Raw genomic sequence first — 12,699 nt, forward strand, 5'->3', positions numbered from 1 at the left:
CCATGAGCCAGCACTGTGCCCTCGTGGCATCCTGGTGTGTATTAGAAGGGATGTGGTCAGTAGGTCGAGAAAGAGTTAAGAAGCATGGATAGGTCACATAAAATGCTAAAAAGCTTTTTATTTTTCTTAATGAGGTATACATTACACATAAAATGCCACCATTGCTTTACATGGTGCACAGGCTAAACGAGGGCATTTGACTTTGTGGGAAAAGGCACTGCTTTGAAATGCTGGGCTCCACACTTTGTCACCAGAGAGGCTCAGCTGCTGCACGGAGATACAATAAACAGCTGATAAGAACAGCAGAGCTGCTGCTAATACTGTCCGAGAAATCTTCACAGCTTCTGCTGCAGATGCGCAGGAGCAAACAACCTCATTGTCTGGGAGCATCTGTGAAATATCCATTGTACAGTGCAGGAGGGTTATATAGTCCTACTCAAGCCAAGAGGAAAGAGCAAGTTAAGGGTCTGCTAACAGCGAGGTAATCTGGTAAAACTGACTTTAAGGAAAAACATCTGCTTCACTTTTTGAAATCTGTCTCCTACTCCACTTCTGAAAAAGGTTTCTCCTGCTTAACAGAGCCTCGTAGACCTGCAGGACAAAAGACCCACCTGAAGCCCAGAATGGAGCAGAATACTTCCCAGCAGCCAATCCTACATACCAGGAGCTTGCAAAAGCTACCACTGGGACGCATACAAACCCCTTCTCACATGGGAGCTGTGCTTTCCTTCCGGCTGGTGGCGTAGCACAGGGCTCTTCCCCCAGTCCACCAGCCAGCTGTCTCCATCAGAGCATGACCTCACCTGTGAGGTTCCCAACTGCGAGGCTTGTACACATTATTTCAAGGCCCAAAGACCTTTGCTGTCTGTGATGGTCCTCAGTTTGCTCCCTTACACAAACTGAAAGCAGAAATGCCAAAAAATCACTTTGTTGAATTACTGGGATGACCCACTTAACTGACGGAAACTTAAAAGGCCTTTTAGCACGCTCCCTAGCAAAGCATCACTGTCACTGAACTTAGTGACTGGGTGATCCCAAAAGGGTGCTGACTTTTGCATCAGTCCAACTGAGCAGGCCTTTGGGAGGACAATGGGGGCAAAAAAGTTTCCTTCGTGAAGGTAAAACATAAGGAGAAACAACCTTTCTTTTATCACCCTAGAAGCCCTACCTTTGTGCCTCTCTCAGCCCAGAGCCACCAAGACTGCTAGTAGAAGCAGTTGGTGTTCAGGAAGAAATACCACATCCTCTTCTTCTATCGAGCACTGACTGCATCAGACAATTTGAAAGTTCACAAATTACAATTTGAAAAGGGAAAATTTCGCCAAGGAACTCTAGAGTTTATGCATAATCTGCAGCTCATATAGTGCAGGCTACAAAACCAAGACATACTTTTTGAAATCAGAGAGGCAAACACTGAACAGAACAAAAGATAAAGACAGAAATGCCGTACAGACCACAGCTACGTTCCATTTATAACAGTTAAACTGTTCCTCTTTTTCCTCAGAACTTCAAAGAAAGCCACAACTTTGCTTGTTACTCCATTTCAGGACAAAGTTTTGCCTTTCAAGTCTCATTTGCAGTGTCAGGTATTGTCCTGTAATCCTAGCTATGCTGAGAATTGTATCCCACGCTGACTTCATTTTCCTTGCTCCCATCAATGCCTGGCTAAGAAAGTGAATATTGCTTGTACTTCAAAACCCAAATGTCAAGTTGACACCAAGCAGCAGGTAGAGGACTGAGCTGTAGTTTGGTCAAAGGGAGGTATTTCCCCATAGTTTTTCTGTATTCTCTTGAGATCACCAGTATTGAAGTCCTTGGATTTCTCTGTATTTTAGTATACAATTTTCCAGTGAGTTGGCTGCTCACAGTTTTTTTCTTTTTCACCACAAAATCGGTTGTAAGTTGTTTTTGGATCAAATCCCAAGATCTCCCTTTCCTCATGGATCCGGAAGGAAAATGTTGAAACTGAGGTGCCTATAAAATACCTGTGGAAAAAAAAAAAAGTAGAACAGGTTTGTGAATGGGGCCAGTTTTTAAAATGCAAGTAATTTATTGCAGTCCAATGAACTTTAATGTTCATTGAAATGATAATGAAACTATCATATATATTATACACATACACGTCCTGGTTTCAGAGTACTATACCTCTATTATACATATATATCAATTATATAGTATTATGTCATACATCTTTTATAAACAATTATATCTGGGTCAGAAACAATATTCAATTTTGCAACAGTAAGATTTGGTTCCTCAAAGAAAAGTCAAATTCGCTACCTTGCATGCGCACAGATCCACTGGTCAATCACGGCCAAGCCCCCATCCTTGTAGAGTTCCAGTTCCTCCCAAGAGGGTTCAAACCTCACCATCCCAGGCAGCAGTTTCTTGAGCAGTTCAACCTCTGAAAAAGGGAAAGATGCAAATTTATTGTTATATTATAAACTCACTGTTGTCATAAAATGTAAGTGTTTAAGGAAACCTTTGGTGAACAAAGTAAGCAAAACCAAAATCTACCTACAAATTCTATAACACATTTGCTAAACATCGGAGTATTGAGGGGGGAGCCAGTGGGGCAGAGAAGCAGTGTCGAGAGGGACTATTCTCAGGGGGTGGGGAAGCCTGCAAGGGGTACAACAGCTGCTACCACTAGCCTTGCTGTCTAGTCCTACAGGGTAGGTGTACCAAGAGGCCCTTCTTGACAGCAAACTTAGATTTAGTTATTGCAGATGCCATGCCCTGCAGGGTTATTCTAACATCACACACTGAAACCCCCTATGGCAGGGGGGTTGGAACTGGATGATCTTTAAGGTCCTTTCCAACCGAAACCATTCTATGATTCAATGAAACAGACCCCTAGATACTACTGGGAGGGAGGTGCAGCCCCGGGATAAGGCCTGGCAGCGGGGGAACTTCACCCTTGGGGGTTTCTAAGCCTTGGCCACATACAGGCAGGTCCACCCCAGTCTGGCATTGGGGGCAGCCAAGGGGAAGGCGGAGTGGAAGACTTCAGAGGACCCTTCTCACCAGCATGTCCGAGAGTCTCTGAAATGCTATGAAAAAAGTTGGGATGGAAGAAAGCAGAGAAGGAAAAGGCAAGTTCAGTTCCCAATTTCCCACTGTAGAGACCATCAAAGCTCCTATGGGAAATACCAAATGAATGTTTTGATACCAACTATTCAAGCTGGAAGGAAATGGCTGCCCAATTCTGTTCAACTCCCCGTTCAATGATGGAGGCATATGAACTTCCAGTCACTTATAAAAACAAAGTGGTAATTGCTGCACTCATGTTCAAAAGTCATCAGTCCTAAGCTGCCTATCATCTGCCTACCCTCCTCGACAGCATCAGTGGCTACAAAAACTTTTTCAAGTTTCTGCGTCTCCAAGAGGCTGCGGATTTTCTTTACTGCTCCTTGCAGGGAAGGCACGTCTTCTCGGTGACCCCAAATGAAGTCTTTCCTTCTGAGGTGAACCCCAAGGTATGGACCACCTAGAGCTGTGCCAATTTCAACCTAAGAGAGAAAGATTGATAAACTTTAAAACTTGAGAACACCACTATTCATTCACACTGAAAAGACTCGAATGCATAATCTCTGGATAAGGCACAGAATTACTCCAACTGCAGAAAGTAATTTTAAGGTATGGGTTGGCAGTATTTTGGGACACTTATTGCAGTTTTGATCTTGGGTGGCCTGTATCATACAATACAAACTAGAGTGCAAAATCTTTTTAAGCAAAAATTGCTCTCCTTAAGCAAATCCACAACTGGCCGTTTGCAGCTGAACTTCACACCCACAGATCACGCTGAATAGGAGACAGAATACAAGTTGCCTTTAGTGAAACAAGGTAACAGAAATTTGCTACCCAGAACCAGTCAGCTATATCTCAACAGACTCCGTTAACTCATGTCACACAAGGAGAAGGTACAGTAGGAATGTGCACATGCACCTCAATCTGAGCAGGGAGAGCTAGATTCACACGTGTCTTCCAAAATGCCCTGCAGTGCACAGCCAGGAGAACACAAATAAAAAAAAAATATTACATTTTGTTATGGGAAACAGACTGTTATGATTTTTACCTTCATCTGTGTCCAGTCCTCCTTGTAAAGAGTCCTGTCTGCCTCATCTGTGGATTGAAGATACTTGTTTCTAAACTCATCTCCCACTACACGGAGGTGTTTGGCAAACACCATACTCCGACGGGTCTGTTGGAATAAGAGCAGATGCTGAGTCAGAAGAAGGGAGAGATAAAAATGACTAAATGGAGATAATTTCACCTACCCAGAGCTTCCAGGATGCAGTTACTTCTGATACATCCATGCAGCACTACAAACAACAACTTCTAACCTCCCATCTGAGCTTTAACCATTTAATCCTAATCATAACCACATTTACAACCAGCATATTCACCTGACCCAGCAATACACAAGTGTACAGAGTAGACTGTAGTTATTTACAGAACAGAACACGTAATATACCAAATTAAATACTCTAGCAATATACCTCACCACTGGAAAAAAAAAAGCTGGGCAAAGGCTTTAGCTTGCAAACCACCCATAAGAATAAAACCTGCTTAAAAAAAATCACGCATCTAGCCACAGACGCTCCTATCAAATCCAGTGGAAAAGCGATGAAAAAGGAATAATTTCCTTCACCTGCAGATTATAACCTCTTTCAAAGATTTTGTGATGCAGTTGCCACCACACACAGTCACACAGGGCCTTCTTAATAACAGGCACACACAGCAAAGCCCAGGAAATCCCACGTGACTTACCCTGCTTACAAAGGACACTTGTCAGTTGGGTCTAATGCTTAATTTTATACAAGTCTGTAGCCTGTCGTGCAATGGGCACCAAAGAAGGTGCAATGCACTTCAACTTCCAATGGCCTCTCTTATCTCAGCATGGGGAAGCCCATGGCGGAGAGTTCACTACACAGCAGAGAAGGCCAGGCGGAGCATTACTGGTACTCCAAGACACAGCCACACCGATTGTGCCTTTGCCTTGCTCTAGCAAAGAGGCAGGAACCAGAACCCGCCAGCCTTTTTTCATTTTTTCATGGAGCAGCTATTTCTCCATATGCCAAACTCGCTGTGGTTGAACCGAGGGCACAACAGGGTCGGATCTCCCCCTCCTCCCAACAAGGAGTACGAGTTGAGTGACCCTGTCTACGTTCCCTGCAGGGAGGGAATATTAATAGGAAGCTGAAGCGGCCGCTCCATCCCATTCCTCCTCTGTATCAGCCAGTAAGACACGGAACAATTTAGTCTTCTGTAAGATTCATCAGGCTGGTACCAGGAGATCCACACCCTTGTAAAGATTTAATGGAAGTATAAACCTGTTCTTCTAGAATATCTAAAGAGATCAGCACTGGTTTTCTAATACCATCCCATGCACAAGAGAAATGCAGCTCAATATTAAATTAAAATATTTTGGGATGCCAAAGACATAGGTTGGTTGCAAAGGGATGCTGGCTTGTTACAATTTAAAAACTTCTTTGAGACCAGAGGGCATCTGTTAGCATGATTTATAAAGAACGCCAGATGTTATCCAGAGAGTTAAGAAAAAAACAACCAGAAATTATGCAGGTAGTTAAAACTGAAATACAAGAAAGAAGAATATTTTCCAGGAAGTTTTAACTAATTTTGAGACAAGTTTAAATCGTTGAGACAACATTTAAAGTGCCATTGTTAATAAATGTGTTATGGATCCATAAGGATTTAATGTCTGCTTTTACACGACTACAAGTCAAGACTCAGAAATGACACATGGGCTGCATATCTCTGTTTGGAAAGTCACTCTCAATGAAAAATTCAGAGTTAACAAACTACTGTTTGGTCCATTTCTGAAAAACATGCCTTATACCAAGGGAATAGCCAGATGTTTGGATCTTAGAAGACTGAGGTCTATAACTTATTTTGTAACATCATGAGAGTCACTTTCTCTTAGGAATTGTAATTACATCAAGCACTCCATATCGTGTTCCGTTTTCCTGTGGCTGAACCTTTAACTTTGTTTAAACTTTTCCCGTAAGAATTTTTTTACCATAGACCCCTGGGTGGGGTCTCCCAAAGTGCTCAGCGGTATCTTGAAACCCATGGGAATTTTGCCATCGAAGCCAATGAAGAGACATTTAGGACAACATTGAGAACTTTTGGGAATTCTTTTGCAAAGTTTAATCTTGAGGATGACCAGAGAAGAAACTGCACAAAGGCAGTTCCCCTCTGATTGAGGATGTGTTGCACATGGGAGGTTCTTCTAACCACCACTCCCTGCACCACTGAGTCTTTGTGGACAAGACACCAGGACAAACTCCCGTGTTACATTAATCCACAGCAGCCTGAAGACCATCATTAGCATACAGTGCTGAAACATAAGACACAAGTTAATTTCAAGAAAAGAAACACGTGTCAAAAACTGAAGCACGTTATCCGTTATTCAGAAGCAAGTAGAAAGTCTAGAGAAGATAACTGGAAAATACTCACATTCCAATAATCTTTCCCTCCGTAGTGGTCATGAAGAAGGTTTTCAGCTCTGTCTAACATCACTGACCTATTAAAAATTGTAAAACTGAGTGCAGTTCCCTTAGGAATAGGATTGACATTACGATGTTTCTTTATACAGTTGCCAGGACAAAGCAGAGACTATGATCTGTTTGCCAAGGGAGCACAGGGAATGAGGGACAGGCTGCCAACCTGTTCTTTATAAAGCAAACTGTGACCCATAGCCTGCTGGGGAGAGAAGGGGACTATGCCACCGCATGTTCCTGCTCTCCTCCTTAGTAATTGATACTCTTAATTGTGACAGTTAAACACAAACAAGCATTAACAATCACTCACAGCAGTTGCTGCTGGAGAAACAGGATTGCCAACAGGGAGAGTGATCCAGAGGGGAGACACTCAGCCTCGGAGCCTGTGAAAGCCTCTTGTAGGAAGCAGGAATCACACTCACAAGAGCAAAACCAGAGAAGGTGCTTTTCACATGTAGAATAAAGTGTCTTGCAGTAAAACAACAGATCAAGGGACACGTAGACAGTACAAAAACGTGTGTTAGCAACTAAGCACAAATTTTAAAATGAAAATTTTTCACTAACATGAAAACCGCCTGTGCTTTTCAGAAATATACCAGTTCAGGATTGTGTAGTGGAAACATAACTGCACTATCCAAGTTCTACGAAGCAGAAGGGATTTTGAAAGTTTTGAGTATCCAAGAGCATAGGGTTATGTAGGCTTAGTTTGTGCTCTGAGCACACTGAGTATGCATGAACACACAGAGAAATGCTTCTGCTGAAGGGGGTCAAAGTCATCATCTGGATCATCTTCTACTAAAAAGAGACGAAGCAAATAACCAATCAACTTTAGATTATCACTGCTGATAATCAGCTGGACACTTGCACATAAGGATACAAATAATCTGGAAAACAGACTCGATTCTGCTGGTGGAGAAGCAGCGCTGCATTTAACAGGAAGCTTGGAGGTGAATCTGATTAATAATCTAAATATATCAAGAAGATTCCTATAAGTGACCACACCTGAAGAGTAATAATAGAGTATTAGGACCATACAAGTGATATTCTGGCCAAAAGGGCAATATAGGAGATCAGAGAGGCCACAGTGCACAAGTCACCACGGCCACTGGAGATTTCTGCTATTCACAGGTAGGCTGGGCAAGTGTCACAGACAGACGTGACTACGCAACTGTAGTTTGAGACACTGTCAAAGGGAGTTCCATGAACCAACTGGGCAGGGAGTAGCTCCTGACATTGTCCTGAGGAGCAGCAAGACACAGACCAAAATCTCACAGTGGAAGAGCTACTCTGTGACAGTGGCCGTAAACGTACTAATCTTCACCATCCTACTACAACAATCATGGCCAAAGGAAAGCCGCCGCAGTTGTGTTCAGTTTCAAAAAGGGACTATGCAAAAGTGAAGACGTAAGGTACAAGTGAAGAAAAAAAAAAGCTCAAACTCCATGAAGCTAAACAGAAAACGACAATAAAGAAGGTCAAAAAAGAATTTGAGCAACAAGATATGAAGGCCTTCAATCTAATGACAGATCTTCCTTCCAATACAAAGAAAAAGGAAATTAAAAGGCTTAACAAGCACTTTGAGACAGTGATGTCATGACAGAAACAGCTAATGTAATTCCAGCAATGGAACAGCCAGACACAATGACCCAACAAATGGCCAACACTGGGCAATATTCAACCAACAGCTGTCAAGGAACTCAAGGATGAAGCAGCTGGGCCACTAATTCTGGTATGGAACTTCTCGCTTAAAACTGCAACAAATGGGATGTCACTTTTCTAAAAAAACACTTGGGGAGGTCTCTGAAGCAACAGAGTGGTAAACCTGACGACAGGACTGGACAACTTAATAGTGCCTATTATAAAAAACAGAATTAAAGGATGCCCAAAGTAAATCGGAGAAGTATCAACATGGAGCTCTGAACTCTGACAGGGATAAACATCCAATTCCCATTATAGAGAGAGGTCACAAGTGGAAGGGAACTGCTCTTCACCGTATTCCTAAACAACCTACAAAAGGGAAGGAACTTTGGGGTGATTTGGGGTAAATTGCTCAGAGCAGCAAAGACAAAGGCCAATTGTGAAGAATTAGAGAAGTCAGATGACTGGCCAATAAAGTGGCAGATGAAATACAATGTAGGAGAACATTAAAAAAATACTAGCTTCATCTGATAACTAAAGGGCTCGATGTTCAGGAGTAAAGACAGTTTGATGAAAATGTCAAGGCAACACTCATCAGTCAGTATGGAAGAGCTGGTTGTACACTGTCTCTTCCTCTATGTGAACTAGGGGACATCAGATGAAATGGGCAGATAGGAGTTACAAAAGGAGGTGGATTTTCATAGTTACAGTGCAAAACCTTTAGGTCTCGTCCCAAGATTTTGTGGATGCGAACAGTGTGCGTGAGGGCTCAAAGAGAAGGCTGCACAGACCCATGGACTCACTGAAGGATATAAAAGATAGGAAAATCACTTTTACCTCAGAAGGCCCCTACAGCCACAGATCTGAAGGGTGTGGCAGGACTCAGAGGAGGCATTACACACACTTGCCCTGTTTTTATGCTTTTCCCCAGTCATCCAATTTTAGCTACTCTTGGATTTCACACGTGAAACTAGAATAACTTTAACATGAACCGCTAGTTTTAACACAAACCACTGCAGCTGCTCTTATATTCCTGTTATGTTGGTGCTTCTTCCTAGTGGTGTCTGATGGAGAAATGTGATCTTATGGAAAAGGCACCTTGTCTGCGTGTTAGGATACTTTGGCACCACCCCTAATTTTTCTCTCGACCTTCCTCATTGCCAGACCTTTGACAGTTGCCATGAAAGAGTTAACTGCAAGGCTAAACACGGAGACCTCTGGGGCTTATTTAACCCAATTTTCTGTTGTCACTGGCAAAGATTATGGTATAACTCCTACAAAGAGAACAACATTCCTGGGAAAAAAACAGGACTTTGCTGCTTCTGCTCCAAGCAAGAGGTACTACAGAACCCCACTGCTCTGCTTAGGGGAGCCTTCATCTCATTTCCCATTAAATCCCATTATCTATGTCAAATTTTTGGATGGTTTTGCTCTCATGGCAAAACTGTACTTCAGCTTACATAGTCTGTGTTTCTGCTAAGGAACTACTCCCCTGATGTATTCATAGACAGTGACTATTTCCTCTTCCTGTTCTTCCCTGTACACCAGTAGTTTTTGCTTTGCTACCATGTCTTCAGTTACAGGGTCACAGCTGGCTGGAAATACTTTGCTACCAGGATAACATAAGCGTGCTTCATCTCTCATATAAGAGCTTTCCCCTCCTCTAGTTCATCCTAGTGTCATCTCAGAGCAGAGAGAGGAAACACGCTGCTTGCTTTCTCTAAACCCAGCTCACACTATTGATGATGGACGTCCCAGCAGACCAAGCAGTGCACCTCATGGTCTGAGACATGGGCTTGGGAAACACTGATTCCACTCTGTTTGTTCCCTCTTGACTCAGCATCGAAGGGTAAAGGAAGGAAAGGTAAACACAAAAAATGGCAAGGACATTTTGCTATGAGAGAATATGAAGGAGCTCAAGGCTATTTCCTCTTAGGTTTTAGCACTGCAGCATTTAACCTAACTTACAGTTCTTACACTGTAAATTCCTTTTGTAATGACTTTAACGGATTACAGTAACTCGGTGATGAACAGTGGGACGTAGGCTGTAAGTCCCCCTGCTCTTCCCACCTGGCAATGGGTTTGGGGGTACGTAATACCACAATAAATAGTAATCCAAGGCAACTCACTGTGCTGAAGTGTTCTTCAAAAGCATGGGAGCCACAATAGAGGCAGATCCTTGGACAGACAAACAGGAGACATTTAAGCCCCGCGTTTCCTCATAGCCCCAGAACCATCCCCTGAAAGGGAACACAGAAGTACGGCTTCACAGGCAATTAACGCTGTATATCATGAAACAAATAAACAGCGCACCCTAGAAAGACGATACATCATGTAAATAAAAAAGCCAGCTCCTTTATACTGTTTTTGTGTGAAACAACTTTCTAAAATTAGGTCTCCTAGTACCAATGCAACATTTTATTATTGATGGGGTTTTAAAAACAAAGTGAACCCAAGCAACCAAAGATTCACAGACCACACTACAATAACCATACAGGTCTCTTATTTTAGAGTAGGCAATACAACTCTAAATAATATATATTATTATATATAAATAAAACTCCTTGAATACAACTAAAAAGAAGACTGAAAGGATGGCTAGATGGTACCTGTAGTACTCATGTTTGTCTTTGGAGTACATAAGCTGATCAATGCATGGCCTTTCATCTATTTTTTCTTCCCATGTCCCTTCTTTCCATCCTTCTGCGTAGCCTTGTAGGACATAAATCTGTTCAATAAAGGGCCCACCTGACTCTGAGTGGAAGGCAAAGCAAAGCATTTGTGAGCAAGAAAAAACACAATATAAAGGTATGAACCAGCATTACTTGCAGTTAAAAATCTGCTAGAAATGCTAATATTACACTACTCTCTCTCTTCCTTGTTTTCCCTATAGAAAAGGAAAGAAAGTTCTGTGTGAGCCAGAAATGCTACACGGGTCAGGGGATATGACAACCTGCTACTCCCACCCAGCTACGAGTGATTTAATGTGCCAAACAGAATGGAATCACCACGGAAATGTACGTTTAGAAGTGGGTAAAACACACCACGAAGCACAGAAGTTTTCAGTGCTGTAGGTGGCTGCTATGGGAAGAGCACCTCCAAGAAAATTACAAGCATAAGTCCTTCTTCCCCCAAATTTCAGGGTTTCTAGATGCTTTTCCCTGAAAGACAGGGGACAACGATCCCCTCAGAGCTCTTTGCAGATGTGACATTGGTGGCCTTTATTTCCTTTGCTGTCTGTGACATGGCTCCAGATTTTGGGATTTCGTGATTAGCTCAGCATGGCATTAAATCCTAAAGGAACCAACTTCAACTTCACAGTTTCCATACTCTTCGGGAAAGCCTTTCTCTTATGTACCATTCTGTACACAAAAAGCAAGGGATAAGTATTTTATGTGCAGCACTGACGACGAAAAAGTTCATCAAAGAACCTGCTGCACAGTTTTTACTGTCCAACCACCTCCAGAAAAAGGTGGCTTGTCTGCATTTCAACAGAGAGCTTCAGGCTGCCTCACTCTCCTTATAGGGTTGTTACTGCAGCCAAAATTACACAGAAGTATCTGTGGCTTTCGCCACAGGCGCTAACTGTCTTTCTCTGGGGTCCCTAGGACATCGAGGGGCTGATAGTGCTACATCAAATTTGCTGACAAATAATTGAGTTTCATCCTAGTGGTTTGTTACTCAGCAGAATTCTTTCCCATCCCTCCTCTCACCACCTCTAACTTTTCTTTTATTTCAAAAATAAGAATAAAAGCACATATAAGGATAAACCTGTGAAGAAACCACCTAATATTTAGTCAATTGTATGATTCCATACTCTACCTGCCAGGAACTGCTCATATTCGATGACAGGGATGTTCCTGTTGAGGCTTGGGAGATCGAAGAACTCGGACCAAGGGATCCGGACCTGGAGGATGTCGGGGCTCTGCCAGTGATAAAGACGTCCCCAGGGAGGCAGAACTAACACCCAGTTTTCACTTTTCAGCAAGGTCTTCAGAAGGGAAGCAATGCGAATATAGACATCTCTGCGAAGGTTGAACCCTTCAGGAGGATTTACATCATACAAAAGATAGCTGTGGAGAACAAAGCAACATAATGACTTCAGGGAGTTTATACCTTTTATATGTTTGTTTTTTTTTTTTTTTTTTAACCCACAATCACGTGATGCAATTCTATTAAGATGGAAACTGTTCCTCTTTTGTGAGTTTGTCTTATTCGGAAGGGAATGAAGTAGAGGAAGGTAGAGCAGCACGTGCTGCAGGGGCCGGGGGGGGGTCCACGGGGGTCTCTTTGGGACATCATCAAGGTGGCACATGCAATGAGCCTTTCCTGCAGTGGGGTGGGATGTAGGGGTCCAAGAAGCGAACCCCTCAGATGCCTTGCACATAATGTGGTGTGTGGTGAGAATGAGGAATGAAACGATGGGCAGGTTATTCAGGCTAATTCCTGTGAGAGGAATATGAAGGTGGGAGGACATGTTCAGGAGGGTGAGGGGAAAAGGGCACATGTCACCCACCACAGGGCAGACAGGTGG

The 12,699-nt window shown here is 42.8% G+C and overlaps 1 protein-coding gene across 1 annotated transcript; it reads right to left on the reverse strand.

Moving 5' to 3' along the window:
* Positions 1 to 1,623: 1,623 nt before the first annotated feature.
* Positions 1,624 to 12,238, reverse strand: POFUT2 (protein O-fucosyltransferase 2; the record flags this gene model as incomplete). Its single annotated transcript, XM_010074742.1, has 8 exons — positions 1,624 to 1,985; positions 2,281 to 2,404; positions 3,332 to 3,512; positions 4,079 to 4,204; positions 6,484 to 6,550; positions 10,295 to 10,405; positions 10,775 to 10,919; positions 11,988 to 12,238. Coding segments are annotated over 8 exons (1,159 nt in total), but the record flags the coding sequence as incomplete, so codon positions are not given.
* Positions 12,239 to 12,699: the final 461 nt, after the last annotated feature.

Source organism: Pterocles gutturalis, unplaced genomic scaffold (assembly GCF_000699245.1).
Source record: "Pterocles gutturalis isolate BGI_N339 unplaced genomic scaffold, ASM69924v1 Scaffold39247, whole genome shotgun sequence".
NCBI classification, from domain to species: Eukaryota; Metazoa; Chordata; class Aves; order Pterocliformes; family Pteroclidae; genus Pterocles; species Pterocles gutturalis.